The sequence below is a fragment of the Spea bombifrons genome, chromosome 1, assembly GCF_027358695.1.
Source record: "Spea bombifrons isolate aSpeBom1 chromosome 1, aSpeBom1.2.pri, whole genome shotgun sequence".
Classification (NCBI taxonomy): Eukaryota; Metazoa; Chordata; class Amphibia; order Anura; family Pelobatidae; genus Spea; species Spea bombifrons.
In genome coordinates, this window is record NC_071087.1 from 109,441,369 (window position 1) to 109,453,680 (window position 12,312).

At 43.2% G+C, this 12,312-nt stretch overlaps 1 gene segment (V, D, J or C); it reads right to left on the reverse strand.

The window, feature by feature from the left end:
• Window positions 1-11,252: 11,252 nt before the first annotated feature.
• LOC128498282 (T cell receptor alpha variable 12-3-like) lies at window positions 11,253-11,973 on the reverse strand. The segment is given in 2 exon segments: window positions 11,253-11,667; window positions 11,905-11,973. Coding segments are annotated over 2 exon segments (405 nt in total).
• Window positions 11,974-12,312: the final 339 nt, after the last annotated feature.

The following is a 12,312-nucleotide window of genomic DNA, read 5'->3' on the forward strand; positions in this document are numbered from 1 at the left end:
ATAGAAAGGGCAGGAAAGGGGGAGGGGTGGCCCTATATGTGAAAAATAACATAAAATCTAACTTAATACAAGTTGGTGAAGAGAACTTAGAGTCGGTTTGGGTTACAGTACAATTTGGCAAAAGTAAAGTAACTCGCATAGGTGTGATTTATAGACCCCCAGGACAAGTACAAGAACTCGATAATCTACTAGTGGAGGAAATAGCTAAAATGACAGTGAAGGGGGATGTTATAATCATGGGTGACTTTAATCTCCCTGATGTGAACTGGAAAACGAAAGTAGCTGGTTGTACCAGGAGTGCGGATATTCTAAACTCCTTATTGGGATTATCTTTAAAACAGGTGGTTGAGGAACCAACTCGTAAGGAGGCCACATTGGATTTAGTGTTCACAAATGGAGATTTGTTAACAGATATTTCTGTAGGTGAAAGTTTGGGATCTAGTGATCATCAGTCTGTGTGGTTTAATATACAAACAGTGACTGAGTCACACCACACAAAAACAAAAGTTTTAGATTTTAGAAAAGCTGACTTTTCTAAAATGAGAAAATGTATAGAGGAGTCATTATCAGACTGGGGCAATTTAAATGGTGTTCAGGAGAAATGGGATTTTGTAAAAGCTGTTTTATGGAAGATAACAGAAAATTGTATTAGGTTGGTCAGTAAGAGTAAAAAATTAAGGAAACCGCTGTGGTACTCTGCAGAAGTGGCCAAAATCGTGAAAGACAAGAAGTTAGCCTTTAGTAGATACAAAAATACCCAAAGTGAGGAAGATAGACAGATCTATAAAATTAGGCAGAAAGAGGCAAAGAAAGTTATAAAAACTGCCAAATCACAGGCAGAAGAGCGAATTGCCCTATCAGTAAAAAATGGAGATAAAACATTTTTTAGATATATAAATGAGAAAAGGAAAGTTAAACAAGGATTAGTTAGACTAAAAACAAAAGGCATATATGTAGAAGAGGATAAAGGTTTAGCTGACTGTCTCAATGAATATTTCTGTTCAGTTTTTACAGATGAGAATGATGGAATGGGACCTCAGTTGGGAAAAAAGACTGAATCATTTGAAATATGTGAGTTTATCGAGGCGGAGGTTTTACTTCAGTTGTCTAAGGTAAAGACAAATAAGTCGATGGGGCCTGATGGGATACACCCCAAGTTATTAAAAGAGCTTGGGGGTGTACTAGCAAAACCGTTAACTGATATATTTAACGAATCATTGGTAACGGGAGTTGTCCCTGGGGATTGGAAAGTAGCGAATGTTGTGCCTATACACAAAAAAGGCAGTAGGGAGGAGTCGGGCAACTACAGGCCAGTTAGTCTTACATCTGTAGTGGGAAAATTAATGGAAACAATGTTAAAGGAAAGGATTGTTGAACATCTGAAGTCACATGGCTTTCAAGATCAAAAACAACATGGGTTTTCCTCAGGAAGATCTTGCCAAACAAATCTTATTGATTTTTTTGATTGGGTGACTAAAGTAATTGATCAAGGTGGTGCAGTAGACATTGCGTATCTGGATTTCAGTAAGGCCTTTGACTCAGTCCCACATAGAAGACTTATAAATAAACTGCAATCTCTGGGTTTAGATCCCAATGTTGTTGAATGGATTAAGGAGTGGCTGAGTGACAGAAAACAGAGGGTTGTAGTCAATGGCGTATATTCAGAACAAGGTCTTGTTACCAGTGGGATACCTCAGGGATCTGTACTTGGACCCATTCTCTTTAATATTTTCATTAGTGATATTGCAGATGGTGTTGATGGAAAGGTATGTTTATTTGCCGACGACACAAAAATTTGCAACAGGGTTGATGTTCCTGGAGGAAGAAGCCAAATGGCAAACGATCTAGGTAAGCTGGAAAAATGGTCAGAGCTGTGGCAATTGGCATTTAACGTGGATAAATGCAAAGTAATGCACCTGGGGCATAAAAACCCAAGGGCAGAGTATAGACTATTTGGTACTGTCCTAACCTCAACGTGTGAGGAAAGGGATTTAGGGGTAATTATTTCTGAGGATTTAAAGGTAGGTAGACAATGCAGTAGAGCAGCAGGTAATGCTAGCAGAATGCTTGGTTGTATAGCGAGAGGTATTAGCAGTAGGAAGAGGGAAGTGCTCATGCCGCTGTACAGATCACTGGTGAGACCTCACTTGGAGTATTGTGTACAGTACTGGAGACCATATCTCCAGAAGGATATAGATATGTTGGAGAAAGTGCAGAGAAGGGCTACTAAAATGGTTTATGGATTACAAAATAAACCTTACCAGGACAGGTTAAAGGATCTTAACCTATATAGCCTGGAAAAAAGACGGGACAGGGGGGATATGATAGAAACATTTAAATACTTAAAGGGAATCAACAAAGTAAAGGAAGAAAGTTTATTTAAAAGAAGAAATAAAACCGCAACAAGAGGACACAAGCATAAACTAGAGGGGCAAAGGTTTAATGGTAACATCAGAAAATATTACTTTACGGAAAGGGTAGTGGACGCATGGAATAGCCTCCCAGTGGAAGTGGTAGATGTTAATACAGTAAAGTCATTTAAGCAAGCATGGGATAGGCATAATGCCAAGCTAGATATAGGATAAGGGCAAGTACTAAAGGAGAGTACTCAGAGGTTGGGCAGACTGGATGGGCCTTCTGGCTCTTATCTGCCGTCACTTTCTATGTTTCTATGTTTCTATGTTTCTATTCCTCCAACACTATGGGGGCGCAAATACATGTGGAGAAAAAAATATAACACATAGTGTAATAAAGTTTGAAGAACTAAGCAATATATAAGGGTATATATGCACTCCAATTTTTTTAATAGTTCCCCGAAGCGCCGTTATTTTGTGGAAGTTCACCGGGAGAACATGTCCCTGATGGCAAGCACCTACAGGCAAGTACAAACCTACAGCTGTGCTAAGGTGTGGTTAAGTGAGAGAAAGAGGTAGAAGGGAAAGTGTATAATATTTATTAGCATGCATGCACGTGTGTATATTTTTATGTGAGCACAGATGTGTGTGCGCGCATGCATGGGTTTGTGTGCGTCTGTAAGTCTGTACAAATGTGAGTGTGTGTAAAATGTGTGCCAGTGCGTATGTGAGTTACTGGAACTGAGGTCCTATATAATAATGAAGAGGAGAGAAAGGAGAGAGATTATGAAATGGAGGAGAGATGGGGAAAAGGGAAACAGATAAACAGAGAAGAGAGATAAAGAGGAGGAGAGAGATAGAATGATGAGTAGAAGTAGAGCACCTAAACGGCCACTGCGTGCTGATGCCGCCGGCCGGCACTACTCTAAGATTTTTTTTTTTTAATTTAATATGGCAAGCCAGTAAGGTTGTGTGCGTGCTGTGTGTATGCATGTGTGTTTAAGTCTGTGTGTAAGTGTGTCTGTGTGTGTAAGTAGACAGGGACAAACAGCAAAATGCATTTTTTTTTCTAAAAAAAAAGAAATCTGTGTGCGCCTCTAAGTGTGTGTAAGGTTGCCTCTGCGTGTCTGCAAGTGTGTGTGTAAGTTTGTCTCTCTCTGTTTGTAAGTGCATCTGTGTAAGTGTGTCTGTGGAGAAGAACAAACAACATACATTTTTTTTATTCTTTAAATAAAAATAAATAAAAATGATCTCTCTTTTTGTAAGGTTGTCTGCATGTAAGTGTGTGTCTGTGTGTAAGTGTGTCTGGCTGTGTACCTTGGTGTGTCTGTGTAAGTGTGTCTGTGGAGGGGGACAAACCGCATAAAGTTTTTTTTTTTCATTTAAAAAATGGAGATGCTGATTTTATTTATTTTTATATAGATATATTTGTATAGACACATACTTTATATATAAACACTTATATATAGAAACACAAGTTCACCTCCCCACTGTCACCTCTCTCACCATCCAGCCCCCCCAGTGTCACCTCTGTCCCCAATCAGCCCCTCCCAGTGTTACCTCTGTCCCCTTTCAGCCCCCCCCATGTAATTGGTGTCCCCATTCAGCTCCCCAGTGTCAGCTCTGTCCCCAATCAGCCCTTCCAGTGAAATAATATTTGAGAGTGTATGGGCCCACTTTAAGGTATGATCCTGGTAGGGTACTCATATTAGCCTTTACAATTTCCCTGCTGCTGTGTACTATACTTCCCATAATTCTCAGCCAGTATCATTGGGGACACTTAACTGGCTGAGCATCAAGGGGACATTAGGTTTTGCTTTTTTTTACCATCCCTTGTTGCTATTAAATTATGTTAAACCACATTTGAAAAGATGAGCATGTATGGTGGGCTGATTCTGTGGTGCAATGGGCCACTTGACTTGACTTGCCTCCCCAGGCCTTAGGCTGTCAACCCTCCCCTGGTAGGGAGAGATAAAGGAAAATGGAAGAGGTGAAATAAATAAAAAGATGAGATACCGTATTTGCTCGATTATAAGATGAGGTTTTTTTCAGAGCAAATGCTCTGAAAAATACCCCTCGTCTTATAATCGGGGTCGTCTTCTAATCAGACCTCAAATAGAGGTCTGATTAGGAGACTAAGATCCAGATCCCCCGCACCGCTGCAGGGGACCTGGATCCTCCTGTCGTCGCCCCCCCCCCACACACACTTACCGGTGCTTCCGGAGGTGAAGTTGGCAGCGGGGGTTTGTATGCGTCCGTCGCAAATACCTTCCCCGACTGTCAGAGATCAGAGTTCCAGAGTTCCTGACCTCTGACAGCCGGGGAAGGTATTTGCGACGGACGCATACAAACCCCCGCTGCCAACTCCACCTCCTTCCGGCTGCCGCGGAATGAGACGTCAACCCGCTGCCCCAGCAATACAGCAGGAAATTGGAAGCACCGGTAAGTAAGTAAGTAAGTGTGTGTGTGTGTGTGTGTGTGTGTGTGTGTGTGTGTAGGGCATTTCTGGAATGCCTTACACCCCTATATGCCACTCTGGCACTTAGGGGGTTAAAAGGCATATTATGGGGCAGAGTGGCATATAGGGAGGTATAAGGCATTTCAGGAGGCAGAGTGGCGTTAAGGGGGCATTTAATAGTGCACTCTGCCTCCTGAAATGCCTTATACCTCCCTATATGCCACTCTGCCCCATAATATGCCTTTTAACCCCCTAAATGCCAGAGTGGCATATAGGGGTATAAGGCATTTCTGGAGGCAGAGTGCTCTATATAATGCCTTTTAACTCCCTTAATGCCACTCTGCCTCCTGGAATGCCTTATACCTCCCTATATGCCACTCTGCCCCATAATATGCATTTTAACCCCCTAAATGCCAGAATGGGATATAGGGGTATAAGGCATTTCTGGAGGCAGAGTGGCACATAGGGGGTCAAAAGGCATACCATGGGGCACAGTGGCATATAGAGGGTTAAAAGGCATATCATGGGCCACAGTGCCATATTGGTGTGGCAAGCCTGGGGGCAGATGTGCGTAACTGGGGGACAGGTTGGAAAATACAAGAAATAAAAACAAAAAAAAATATTTTTCTCAATCATAGCTTTTATTAAAAAAAATAGTTTACATGAATTAACATTTACTGGTAAAACTTTTTTCCTTTAGGGTCGTCTTATATTCAGGCTTTTTCTTTTTTTCCTAAGTTAATATTCAGATTTTGGGGGGTCGTCTTATAATCAGGGTCGTCTTATAATCGAGCAAATACGGTATAATAAGAGTGGTTATGAAAGAAAATGGAGATAAGAGGAGCTACTGCTCCATGCAGGGGTTCCTTACCTCCTAGAGCCATCCCTGCTTCCTCGGTGACCCAACGGGGTCGGGGCTGTTGCGTCCTAGGGTGCATCCCAGGCCTCGAGTACCTTGCACACACCCTCGACTACACTTTTGCCTGAGCCCTTTTTGCCTAAACAACATGCTATTGGTCTCCAGCGAATTGGTCTCCAGTGGATAGATAAAGGAGGATAGCGAGATAGACGAGATATAATGACACAGGAGAGAGAAAGTGTGTGTTTTCAAAGTTTCTGTATATTAGATCAAGCAAGTGTGTTGATGCAAGGGCAAGTGGAAGCCAGGATGTTTATGTGTTTAAGGACAAGTGTAAATTTGTGTTTGTATGTATGGGCAGGCGTGTTTGTTTTTGGGCAGGTATTTGTAAGAGTATACGTGTGTATTTTGCCAGTTTATCGGTTACTAGTTTGGGCCTAAATGCTATAGAATAAAAAAAGGTGTACGTGAGCCCGACTTAGAGAAGCCCTGACACTCTCAGAGTCGCAGTGGGTGCAATCTGGGTACAGAATAAGTCCTGTGGTGCATCCTGGGTGCTGGGACACATCCTGTGGGTGTAATCTGGGTGCTGGGGCAAGTCCTTATGTACATATTATTTAGTTAAATTGGGATGTCTAAAGCAGATTGTTGCATATTTCACAGAGGTTTCTAGAAAAAAAGACGGGAACGACCTGTAACCGGATTGGGTACACCCGTCTGACATTGCTTCCTTCTGCCCATAGTCACCAGGAATACAAGGCTTGGATCATCAGGTGGAAATAGTGTTGACAGGGCCGGCCCTATAATGGGGCAGACTGGGGCAATTGCCCCAGGCGGCACTTTAGAAGGGGCGGCACTTTGCCGCCCCAAGCGCTTTTTTTTTGTTGTTTTTTTTTTTGAAGCGGAGGAGAGAGAGAGGGGCGCCGAGTGGTTTTCGCTTACCCGCTCGGCGCCCCTCTCTCTCTCTCCTCTGCGGCGAGTCTCCCTGTTCGGTCCCGGTGCCGGCTTGTAATGCAGAGCGCCGGAAGTGACGTCAATTTCCGGCGCTCAGCATTACAAGCCGGCACCGTGGCAGAGCAAGGAGACTCGCCGCAGGACTCTTTAAAGGTAAGCACCGGGGCGTCGGTGAAGTTTAAAATGCCGCCCCATTTTAAACTTCGCCCCAGGCGGCGTTAAGACTTCGGCCGGCCCTGAGTGTTGACGACAGCAGGAAATAGAGCCTCTCAGGAACCTCGGTGGTACTGTAACATAGCAATACAGTGCTTTACTGTCCTGACAAGGACAGCACCGAGGCTTACCCCAATAACAAGACGGAACTCATATTGAGGCAAAACAGGACCTGCTTTATTAAAACCAAATACAGAACTATATATACAATACACAATATCTGGGGAAGGACAGAATGACATGAGACATAAATAATTACAATAACTGGGGAAGCAGACATAGAATGATAACAGACATATAATTGGTTTGTGACAGACAATGGTTAGGACACAGAGCTAATAATATTAGGCCGGGATGTGGAGCGTAGAGGGCAAATCCACAAAGAGCAGTCAGGGTCACGGTCCAGGGGTCAAGGCAGGCAGCAAGCAACAATAAAGGGGTCACAGTCCAAGGGTCAAGGCAGGTGGCAAACGATCGGTATCGGTGTCAAAATCCAGGGGTCAAGGCAGACGGCAATCAGACAATAACAGGGTCACAAAGCAAGAGTCAAAACCAGGAAGACTTCAATGTGGCAAGAACAGGGAAAACACAGGTATACGGCTTAACTAGAAAGCTCTGTTTGAGATGTCTGTTGGGTTTATATAGGGGTAGGACTCAGGATCCCCTCCCCCTCTCCTCAGGTCTCCTCTGTCCCTTGACACCTGATAGGAGGTGAAGTGAGAAGACTCCACCTCCCCTCCCTTCCCCATAGCGTCCTCCAGCCAGGCCGCCGCACCCACAGAGGCTAAGCAACGCCCCTTACTCATCAGAAGCACACACGTGTGTGAGAGATGCTCTGCCTCATGGCAGTGCGGCCCTGCTGCGGTAATACCAGCGGTCGGGAGTGGCGCCGGGGTGGCAGTCCCCGAAGTGAGGTAAGTTTAGGTCTCCGTGCCTCACACAGGAGCTCACAGGATTAACAGCTACCTTTTGTGTAATTGATACTTAGGTATACAGCAGTGACATACCTACAAGGGGCACCAAGACAAGGGCTAACTCACACAATAACAGGGGAAACACTTCACACTATTAAATCAACAATGCGCACAATGCAAAGACAATCAGTTTTGAGACTCTGAGTAGGAAATGTAGTAAAATATGTACAGTAGAAATTGACTCCCTGTATCCACACACAGAAGTCCTGGGCCTATAGTTTGTAAGGAGGAGGCTGGCTCTCAGGCCTCTCCAGGGGCCCCAGTGATGGAGGGTTCCGTCACATAAATGTTTTCCAAGTGTGTGTCTATATATAGGGGCAGATTAAGAGCCTCATGGGCCTGGTGCTGAGCCGGAGCTCAGAAGTTCCCAGGTATGGTGGCGACTCTAGGAACAATATAAAGGAGGGGCACATAAGATACCACAGTCAAAACTGGGTTGGCATTAATAATTTCCACCATTAAATCATACCACCAAAAAACATAAATATTATAGCGTAAATAACACAATAACTTTACCACTAAATGATTTCAGGGCCTTGAAAGTTATGTCCCCTGAAGTGACTACAAAGGGCATTTTACCTCTGGATAAGTAAAAATGAAATAGTTCCTACTGTAAGTTAAGTGCCAGGAAACAGATGACCAAACACACAGACCAGGACAGGCTATGCCACACCGACACCCAAACACACATACATCAGGACAGGCTCTGCCACACCAACACCCAAGCACACACACCATGACAGACTCTGCCACACCAACACCCAAACACATACACACACCCGAACAGGCTCTGCCACACCAACACCCAAACACACCAGAACAGGCTTTGACACCCACACCCGGACAGGCTAAGCTACAAAAAAAAAAATATTTTAGTGGAGTAGTGGATAAGCGATTCACCTAGATTCCACAAGGTTGCAGGTTCGAATCCCTGTGGTTCCTGACAGATGGCCCCAGCTGTGCCCTTTCGTATTGATGCCACCAGCCTCTACGCATATTTGTGTCCTCCAACCAGCCCCACAATGTGTATTTATACCCCCAGCCACAACTCCCCAGTGACTTATGTGATGCCCCAGCTCCCTCTTGTGTATTGTTGCCCTACTACCTTATATACTTATGCCACCCAGCCACCCTTAGTATCAGGTCATGTCATCATCAACATAATTTTTTTAGTTACTTTACTTTTTTTCCCGGACTTTCCCATCTGCTCTGTGTTCTCCTACACGGGACTGACTGCCACACGAGGAATTCTGTTGACTTTATGAGCCCGCCTTCTCTAGCGCCATGTCGCGTCTTCAAGGGGACGGGACGAAGAGCCTCACTGAGGCATTAGGCGGCATGGCGTCTACAAGCCGGACGTTTTAACTTTAGGTGGCCATCGGAGGTGATCGTGGGGCCTGAATCAGCCACATTGAATCATGCAGCTTCTGCATTCAACTGGCCCCCGGGCCAACCAGCCCACCAAGAAATCCCCTGGTTTCCTGGTGGGCCAGTCCGGCCCTGACTGGGTCTATTTTCAGGTAGGGGTCCATCAGCCCCTACGTTAATCCAGCCCTGTCTATATACTGTATATATATGCAGTGTGCGCAGTGACCACTCCCAAATGGACTCTACTGCTATCACACCTGCTATGGCCTCTAACCCTGGATCATTTGGAGATCTAACAATGCCCTTAGTTAGGGCACTCTGCAGGCCACTCAAGTTCCTCCTCACCAGATTCACCAAACCATGTCTTTAAGGACTTTGCTTTGAGAACAGGGGCACAGTCATGCTAGAACACGAAAGGGCCTTCCCCTAACTGTTGCACAAAGCTGGAAGCATACAATTGTCTGAACTGTCTTCCACCAAGGTTAGTGGATGACTGGATATGAGCGGGCGAATGGGAGAGTCCCATCTATCATCAAGGCAGCAAACTTTAGCTGTTGGGCAGATTGTGCCATTCAGGGGAGTTGGAGATGTAGAGCTTTGTGGTGGGGATGAGTTGCTTTATTAATATTGAACTTAGGAATAAGGTACTTGTATGCCTTAGATGGACTACAAGGATGAGGATAATTATGATAATAGTGTCTTCCTGAACATTATGAACTAGATTAGTATCTGAGTAATTTTTGAGGCTCTTGGAAAATTTACTCTGACAGTAAATATGTGTTTAGCAAAAGAACAATCCCTGATTATGTCGGATCATTATTATGTGCATATAGTTGAAATTCGAGTTGTGTGCCACAATTCATTATTCATTTTAAAACATAAAAATTGATCTTGCCTCCCTTGAGAATCAAAGGGTTAATCTACATGCTAAAGTCAAAATAACAATAGCCACATTTAATATAGTTGCAATGTAACCCTGCATGCTTGTAGCAAATCATTATTTTTCTACTATAATATATGCAGAATGATGCTCTTCCCAAGGGTGTATTTTAGGGAGTGGCTGTCCAAGACCTGGTCCAGGGCAGCTTTCCGAGTTACCTCCTCCAGGTCATAGGTTTAGGTTCTAGGATCTAACACCATTGGTATAGGCCAGAATATACCACTGACTGTTTTACTGATCTTTTTTAATGAAGTCTGCCATTTCAAAACACATTACCCACATTACATGATGTACCTTATACTTTTTGTGTTTGAAGCATGCCAGTGTCTTTTCCCATCTAGATGTTTCCACTGGCTCTCCAGCTTGCATCAAATCAGTGCACATAAGGTGATAAGTCCCCATGCCAAACACCTCATGCCAACTGTCAAGCACGGTTGTGGAGGGGTGGTGATTTGGGCTTGCGTTGCAGCCACAGGACCTATAAACCTTGCAGTTATTGAGTCAACCATGAGCTCCTCTCTATGCGAAAGTATTCTAAAGTCCATCTGTCTGACAGCTAAAGCATGGCCGAAATTGGGTCATGCAACAGGACGATGATACCAAGCACACCATCAAATCTAAACATAATGGCTTAAGAAGAAAATAATGAAGGTTGCAATGGCCCAGTCAAAGTCCAGACCTCAACCCGATTGAAATCTGGCAGGACCTCAAGAGAGCTGTGCATAAACAAATGCCTGCAAACCTCAATGGACTGAAGCAACGTTTTTTGAAGCAATAAAGAGTGAGCCAAAATTCCACCACAACAATGTGAGAGACTGATAAAGTCATACAGAAAGCAGTTAATTCAAGTTATTGCTGCTAAAGGTGGTTCTACAAGTTATTTAATCGTAAGGTGTTTTTCACACATGGCTTCTCCAGTTTGGCTTACCTTTTGTTGAATATATTCTGACACTGTGTACAATGTCATATGTTGTTTATCTGAGGTAGTATTTACCTAATTTTTACACCTGATAAGGAACACATGATTGTTATTATGTCCATGCAATTCAAAGAGAGTGTAATTTCTTTTTCACAAGATTGAAAATTTCACATATTCACTGACGATATACTCACATTCATTTTGTTAGGAGCCTTAAAGTTTGCTATGCTTTATTGACAGTTGTCTTTGACTTATGTATATTAAGCCAAGAAAAGAAACAATCGCAGCAGTGTGTCAGGTGGAAGGTGCTTTTTGACATGTATCTTACTGCCATCTGCTACTGTGTCACTGACAGCACAGTAATATGTCCCACTGCGAGAGATCTTTACATCCTTGATGATAAGAGTTATGAGGAACTTTTCTTTATTGAAAGTCATGCTAAATGGTCCATCTTCTTCTACAGATGCATAGCCAGATATGATGTATTCAAGTCCCCTTTCACTGTGAGCTTTGTACCAGAGCAGTTTATCGTAGGTTGTGATTGAGTGGTTACAGGGGATTTCTATAAGATGTCCCTTGAGAAATGTGAGCGCAGCTGGTTGCTGAACTTGAGATTTGCTTTCTGCATCTTTGGAAAAGAAAGAAAATTCAAGTACAACCCAAAATGTACATAACTACAAGGAATTAACTTTGAAAAAAAAGTTTACTAAGGTTTACTAATTGTAATGATTTGCTATGCCAAAATAAAAATATTTTTATAAATTACACAGATTGAACTAAAAATAGTTTACTTAAGGATGACAATATTACATTTAAAAATTGATTCTGACAGTGGGAATAATGTGCAAAAATTATTAATACTTACAATGGAACAGAGTTAGAAGGCAAGTCAAGAAAATCATTGTCTACAGGTAGAATAATCAATAAAGCAGTGTAGATGAAATATCAGTAAGATAGGTGGGTGCAGCTGTGCATACTTTATTGACAGGAAGTGATGCATGCGACCTAGGATGTGACCTAGTAAATGATAAGTTACATGGTTACAATTCCTAAACATTTCATACAATATTTTAGTTTAACCCCTTGAATGAAAGCTAAAAGTCTGCATTTCAATTGCATCTTGGTTGTTTAATTGGACCCCCTAAACCTTCCCCTCTTCCTCTTTCGTCCACTGTGAACCGGAGCCGAGGGACATCAGGTAACTTCCTCAAAACGTGGAACCAAGAACTGGGTAACTGCAACCGGAACCAGAACTGGAACCTTGGGAGTCGAT